Source organism: Somniosus microcephalus, chromosome 6, assembly GCF_052327205.1.
Source record: "Somniosus microcephalus isolate GS21.2 chromosome 6, FLI_Smic_1.0, whole genome shotgun sequence".
Lineage (NCBI taxonomy): Eukaryota > Metazoa > Chordata > Chondrichthyes > Squaliformes > Somniosidae > Somniosus > Somniosus microcephalus.
In genome coordinates, this window is record NC_140992.1 from 61,818,298 (window position 1) to 61,826,264 (window position 7,967).

Genomic DNA, 7,967 nt, shown 5'->3' on the forward strand with positions numbered 1-7,967 from the left:
TTTGTACGGAAAGTTACTCTTCCTAATGTTTTCTTGACATACTTTGATTTATTTTCTGTGTCAATGTAATTCGTCAATGAATAAATCTTGAGGTATGAGGTGGATTATTTGTTAAAACTATGACATTCTACAATAAGACTGCAGCATACAATGATAGTATGATAAAGGCTTTGACAGTCGAGAAGTTACATGCTTAGATGATCGTGTCTGACTGACACATTGGTGTTTTGATTTAAAGTCACTGTTACAATTAAGGTTCCTTCAGATACCTTTTCTTGTGCCAACACAAAAGCCAGCTCCAATAGGCAGGCTCAACTATAAACTGAAGCACGACCTTGTGTGTAAGTTCGCAATCAACTTTGTTTTTATGTACTTCATGTATAGCTAACAGAAGAAGAGTCACATTCCTAGCATGTAGCTGTACAATATATTATGGGGTGGTATCTTTCTTAAAATAACCTCTGTTAAAAAATACAGAATGGAGCAAACAGCCATAAACTATGGACAAAATATTCAATTTTTGCTGCAGATGGCTGGTATTATTTTTCTGTATTTCATAATCAAACTTCACCTGATAACTCCAGAAGCACAGCAAAGTTTGTTCTTTTATATATAATGGAACACAAAGTTATTTAAAAACTCTTCATTGGGGAATTAGTGAAAATATTGAAAGCCTATGTCCCTATTAATTCTTTGACTCACATTAAGAGATAAAGATGAATATTTAAATGTTGATTTGGTTTTCAAAAAAGTGACATTTACATTCATGTTCAGCCATAACATAGAAATTAACTGTTAGAGAAAATAGGTTAGGAGTATGTCATCAGACTTTCCAACTCACGTGAATCTCATATGAACAGGCGTCTCTTCTTGCAATCTCGAGTCTTTATTTTTTGGAGCACTTGTATTTCCAAGTCATCTACAGGTCATTAGTTCTAGTTCTTCTGCTTGAACTTTAACTGATCTGTTCTTCTTATGCATGCTTCTGATTAAATGCTACCCCTCTCCTCCCGCTTCAAAAATATTTTCAAATCCTAACTGACTTCACTTTCGGTTAGCTCGCCTTATCTTTCTACCATATTTCCTCTGCAATGTCTTGTAAAGCACCTTAGGATGTTTTGTTATGTGAAAGGCACTATATGAATGTACTAGTTTGCAGTTAGTTGTCCAACTTTGAGCTTCTTTACATCCTGATTTGCTAAGCTGATCCGATTTTGATCAATGCACTTTTTCTCAATAACAATTGTTGATAGTGTTATGTTCATAAATAAATAGACGTTTTCATTATGAACAGCTAGCTTGAGCTAGTCATTTATTCAGCCATATGGGTTAGTGTACAGGCATCCATCTTGACTACTGCCTTGTGGGTAGCCCCTTACTAAACATACAGCGCCACCTAGTGTACCATTCTAGAATTACATGTTACTGATCATTACATCCCCCTTTGAGGTTAAACAAAATCAATATCAATCAATATCAATCAATCATAACGACATAAACATCTTCACAACAGTCAGCACATTTTCAAAGTTTTACTTTATGAACTCTAAGCTTTTCATTCTTTTATTATAGTTTTCTTTGTACTCAAAGATTAAGTCTATCAGGCTTTTTTACTTCACGTGTGGATATTCTCAGCACAGGTAAGTCTGATGTGTTTTCATGAGAGCCAGTATGTGTGTTTGTGTTAGATTGTTCTGGTGGTGAGTGACAAGATTCAGTTGCGGCATTGTCATCGATTTGCTCTTGGATCATTTCTTGTGTTTTCAGGAGGGAACGGCGGTTCCTCCTGAGAATCTGTCCTTCCTCAGTTCTAACAGTGTATGACCTTGGTCCTACTTCCTCAAGAACTGTAGCTTTCCTGTTCCATGCATCTGGATCCTCAATCCTGACAACATCATCCCTTGTCAATGGTTTCAGAGTTTTGGCTGACTTGTCATAGTGTGATTTCTGTTTCAGCTTTAACAGTTGAAGTCTCTGTCTCAGTTCCTTACTCTGCTTTTCTTTTGCACAGCAGGGTAGCGTGGTGCGCAACTTGCGACCCATTAGGAGTTCAGCAGGTGAAGAACCACAGTCTAAAGAGGAGGCTCGGTAGCTCAGCAGGGCGAGATAAGGATCAGACTTGCTTTCTGTTGCTTTCTTCAGTAGCTGTTTGAGAACTTGAACACCTTTCTCTGCCTTACCATTCGACTGAGCATACAGAGGACTGGATGTAATGTGTTGAAAGTCATAATGTGCTGCAAACTGTTGCCACTCCTTACAGTTGAAGCACGGACCATTGTCGCTAACGGCAATCCTGGGAATTCCATGTCTGGCGAAGATGGATTTAACATGCATTATGACACTGCTTGCTGATGTGCTTGAGAGCAGCACCATCTCAGGATAGTTAGAATAGTAGTCAATCACTATTAGTCTTTACCATTCAAATGAAAGAGGTCCATACCAACCTTTTGCCATGGTGCTGTTGGTAAGTCAGCTACTATCAATGGTCCCTTTGCTTGTTTGTTTTGGTGTTTCTGACATGTCTCACATATGCCTATCATGTTCTCAATGTCCTTATTTATGCCAGGCCAATAAACAGTGTCTCTTGCTCTCCTTTTGCATTTTTCAATTCCGAGGTGTCCCTCATGAATCCTTTTGAGCATGTCTTGACATAGAGCCTGTGGAATGACTATTCTGTTCTGTTTTAGTAATAGTCCACTTGCGACACTTAACTCTGACCTGATGTGATAGTACTTTGGACAGGAACCTTTTGGCCAACTGAGGATATAGAATGCAAAATATGGTAACAACTCGCTTCGCATAGCCAAGGACCCTGTCAATCTAAAATGGAGGATCTTGTCAGCGTAAAATGGTGGTGAAATGTCGACATCGCTGAGTCACTTGCATATTGTAAGAAATGATCATGTTAACTCAAGAAACTGTGAAGGCAGCAGGAAGTAAAATAAAAGAAGCTAAACTGATCTGTGGCTGCTAATATGGCTGGCACCCACGATGTCACACCTTGCTGGTGGAAATAGTGTAGGGCGGAGTGCAGAGGTTATACAGACAATAGGCGATCAGAAAACATATTACCATGATTGCAAACGCATTACCATAATGATTAGGTGATCATGAAACCATTACCAGGATATTTACTTAACTATAAACCATTCAGTGAAATGTGACTTCTTTGTTTCATACTGCCAGGCCAGGAAATCAAATTAAATGTATACGTGTACAGCTCGGGATTGGTGCAGACTGTACAATGTGTTAATGTCTTCTCAAATGCAAGTATAATAATGTGGCACACTGTATGAAAGATTGCTTGCTCTGGTTTAACCTGTCGGACTCTTCTGGAGTCAGGACTGTGCTGTATCAGAGTAAGTCTCCCGGGATGACGGAATAAAAACTGTTGAACTCAACCAGTATTCGACTCAGTGTTTGTACTGAACCAGATTGAGGACCAAAAGAACCCGTTTCAACATTTGGTGTCAGAAGTGGGATCTCAATGGACGATCACCGAGAATTCGCGAAATTAAGAGCCGAACTAGTTTTGGACGTGAGAGGAGGAAATGGGCCCCCGGAGTGAGTATGTTTAAATTTACCACCTCAGTTTTCCTCTGATCCGTAAGTCCGATAAAAGTTTTGCCACTCGCTAATTCTTGCGTGGTGTCCCGACGAGATCTGGGTCAATCTGGCGAATACTGTGTAAACTTAGGAAATAAGTATCCAAGTCGGGTAACGCGCCGGCCTCATATTTCACTTGGTCCGCTCAGGCTTCGATTGGACTAAAAAGTAGATAAGTAGTGATTTTAGAGAAAGAGAAAAAGAATACTTGAAAGAAAGTAAAAAGAGAGAGTCGGGGACTCTAGAGCTCGAGCAACTTGTACTCGGGGAGTGCAAGATAAGGGTCGTATAAGTTGAATAATTAGAGTTTAAGAATACCTGTACCAGGCGGTGACAGAGGCTAAATTTACGATTTGAATAATTAGGCTAAGAATACCTGTACCAGACGGTGACAGAGGCTAAAATTACTATTTGATGAATATAGACGACTCACTGTGTTTTTGTTTGGTCTAAGTACTGTAGTTATTGTATTGTGGTGTTTAGTTTTGTGTGCCGGTATCCGTGAAATATACGAGACACTTTTAAAAAACGTAACTCGAATCCTGAAAGGGAGCCCTTAGTGTAAGAGAACCATGGGTAATTACCTAGACACAACAAGTGACGAGGGAAGTGCCTTACAAACATTGTGTGACAAATATCCGGATAAAGCCCAACAATTGAGACTACTCTCAGGGGGTTTAAATAAAAAATTAGGCAGCGAACAATGGCCACTAGGAGGTCCCAAAAGTTTAGAAACGGTTAAACAAGCTCAAGGAATTATTTGGAAAAAGAACATGGGAAGCAAGACTAAAAAAATAATTGGACTCTGGCGACAGTACTGCCAAGAAATTAAAGACAGTTCCCTATTAGCCAGCTGGCAAGAAAATGCTGTTAAATTAGGAATAAAGTTAACCGAAGGAGGAAATCCTAAACCCATTGAAATACTTAAGAAAGAATGTGCACATGAGAAAAGGTCAAAATCTGAAAAGGCGCCAGATAAAAAGGATAAAATTGAACTACGTAGTTCAATGGTTGGCCTTAGGTTGAAAGAGGGAGGCGGAACAGATGAGGACTTAGACAATTGGATGCACAGAACTCCTAATGCGCCACCTCCTCAGCCACCCCAGTACATCAATATTTACCCCTCCCTTCCAACGTCGGCCTCACTAGCGATGCCTAATACTACCCCTCCAGCAACCCTCTCCGCAACCAGTCCCCCATTCACTCCAGGAATACCCCCAACCACCTTACCCGATAGTGCCACAGGCGTTACTGATCCCATAAGTAGTCGGACCCGGTTACAAACGGCAGGACAGACAAACCCTGTGCCAAATTATACTCCTACCCGGAGTGATAAGAAAAAGAAAAAGAAGGAAGAAGAGAAACGGGAAAATAAGAAAAGAGTCAGACAGTTAGTTCAACATAAATCCACTCAGGAAAGCGACACTGAGTCATGTAGTGACTTTACTGATTCGGAGGATGATTTATCACCTCCTGAGGATCATGAGTCAGAATCAAAAAATCATTCCGGTAACCCACCCAGGAACCTTCCAGTGAGAAAGATGCCAAACCCAGATCAGGCTACTGCCGCAGCTAACCCCACCATAGATGTATTCTTCCCATGGAAGCCTAATGTATTAATGTCTATCCTAACTAATGCGCCGGATCGCCACAAAGCGCCTCAAAAGTTTGTGGACTTTTTACGAACCACCATTCAAGTGTACAACGCTGAATCCCGAGATTTATGGGCTTTAATCCAACAAGTACTGACCCCCTCGGAACATACTCGATTCTTAACTCACTTGCGACATGCTAATCTGGCAGCCCTAAATGTGGCCATGGGGAATGACAATGATAGAATAACAGCCATGCTTACGGCTGCTAGTCAAACACTTCAGAAGCCTATTAACATATCCAATGTCCTAGATACTAAGCCAAAGAAAGATGAGGGACCTGAGGAATTTTTGGAGAGATTCTGTGAGGTTTATCAGGGACAGTCGGGGGACACCAATTATCAAGGAGGAGCCAATTCACCCCAATTCTGCGCCATTCTGATGAACTGCCTTCCGGCTGCGGTAGCAACCGCAATTAAAACCAATAATATGAACTGGGCAGAAAATAGCCCAGCTCAAATTACTAGAGCCATAAAATATTATTGGAAAGAGAGTAAAGGTTTGGAGAACCAACCCCAGAAGACAATAAAAACAGAATATGTCGTGAAGGAAGTCCCAATTCAACCACACACGATAGACAGGACAGGGTATCAGATGGAACCTCAATACTGTACCCCTGGATGGGTAGACTCTCAGAATTATGGATATTACACTCATCCAAACGGCCCCGATGCTACTGCATACGGCCAACCCTACGCCCCTCCACAACAGAATTACGGAGGTAGAGGAAGGGGTAGAGGACAAGGACGGGGATACCAAGGTCCAAGACAAGGGCAGTGTTATAACTGTGGAGAGGATGGCCACTGGGTCAGAGACTGCCAATCCTTAGCCTCTGGAGACCCACCTAGAAGAGGCAGGGGAAGATGGAGAGGAAACAAAGGAGGACCTAGAGGAGGCAGGGGAGGATATACCAATTTCTCCCAGAACAATCCATTCCCACAGAATTGACTAGCTAATCTAGTGGTCAGCACTTTACATTCGGACCGAGAACCCTTATTAATGTTGCAAATCCAGGATCAATGGTATCCCTTTTTAGTAGACACTGGAGCCGCCATGTCCTCTGTCCAATCGGACCTTAAACTTCCCCGATCCAACAAGACCCAGGAATTATCAGGCTTCCAAGGTCAAATGACCAAGTATGCTATGTCAGAACCAGTTCAGGTGACCTACAAAAATCAATCTGCAACCCACCAATTTGTAATAACTACCGGCTTGGACTGCAATTTAATGGCCAGAGACTTACTATGTGCATTCCAACTCAAACTTGATTGTGGTGATGAAGGAATAGCAATAGGACATTGGGCAAATAAAAGGCAATGTTATGCTTCGACTACACCTCAATGGTGGTTGCTCGACCTCAATGCATCCTCCTATCATGTGACACTGGCATATGATCGGTGGAAAGGCTGGGACCCTTGAGGAGTATTTTAAAGATCCTAAGGTACCGAATGGACAATCTACCTCAAGGCTGTAGTAACTGGACCTGAGGGAAAAGCAGAGTTTGTGCAGGTTCCCTTACACTTGTGGAAGCAGCCTTCGACAGTGGCCCCTCATATCACGCGGGAAGTTAACCAGCCTTTCCATGCCAAAGATTTGGGGCCCATGGTAAAACGAGCGATCGATCAGGCAAACCCTGAATGTCACCAACCGCAACAGTTACCCAGAGGTCTGATGGTCCAATTTTACCAAAACCCTGAGCCTAGCCTGACTGTGGTGCACGTCATGTAGGGAAAGACATACTGGAGTATGTGAATCCACAGGTATGGGCAGAAGACCCAACGCATGTAGGTCTAACCGGCATAAAACCCATTGAGATCCCAGTGAAGGAAAATGTGACCTTGCCGATGGTACGACAATACCCTTTGAAACACCAAGCTCTTCCGAGTATAGACAGACTCATTAAGGGATTGTTGGAGCAGGGGATTTTGGTAACTTGCCAATCCAGTTGTAATACACCCATCCTGGCTGTTCCGAAGCCTGGTAAGCCTGATCAGTTCCGCCTAGTGCAGGATTTACGAGCAATAAATGCGATTGTTCAGCCACTTCATGCGCTAGTACCTAATCAAGCACACATCTTGGCCTCGATACCTGCTGATGCTACAGTTTTTGCGGTAGTCGATCTCCAGCACGCCTTTTTCTCCCTGCCATTGGCCACTACTAGCCAATACCTTTTTGCCTTCACTTACAACGGTCAGCAGTATACGTGGACTCGATTACCCCAGGGCTTTGTGAATTCACCTACCCTGTTTTCGCGGTGCCTTCAACAGCAATTACAGACACTGACATTAAATTGTGGCTCCAATCTGATCCAGTATGTGGATGACCTTCTCATTGCTAGCCCTGATGAGCTAAGTAACAGAGAGGACACTATTCAGTTGTTGAACTATCTCTCAGAATTAGGATATGTGGTATCTCCAACAAAAGTATTGGTGGCTCAGAAGACAGTTAAATTTCTTGGAGTTATGTTATCAGCAGAAAACCGCAGTTTGGAAACTAGCAGAATACAGCCAATATGCGAGACGCCAACCCCTAAAACGGCCAAACAAGTCAGGCAGTGGCTGGGAATGGTTAATTATTGTCGACAGTGGATACCTAATATTGCAGTATTAACCAAACATCTGACTCCCTACACGGCTAAAGAGGGAGAGTTTGAGCTGGAACTAGAGGCACAGCAGGCATTTGAGGAATTAAAACAGGATCTGGTCCAAG

At 42.4% G+C, this 7,967-nt stretch overlaps 1 protein-coding gene across 1 annotated transcript; it reads left to right on the plus strand.

Annotated features, from left to right (window-relative positions):
• The first annotated feature begins 4,757 nt into the window (after positions 1 to 4,757).
• On the plus strand, positions 4,758 to 6,594 carry LOC147115759 (uncharacterized). Its single transcript, XM_085991190.1, has one exon. It carries the CDS (start codon positions 4,758 to 4,760, stop codon positions 6,204 to 6,206), a length of 1,449 nt encoding a protein of 482 aa, XP_085847316.1. The 3' UTR covers positions 6,207 to 6,594.
• The last annotated feature ends 1,373 nt before the right edge of the window (positions 6,595 to 7,967 follow it).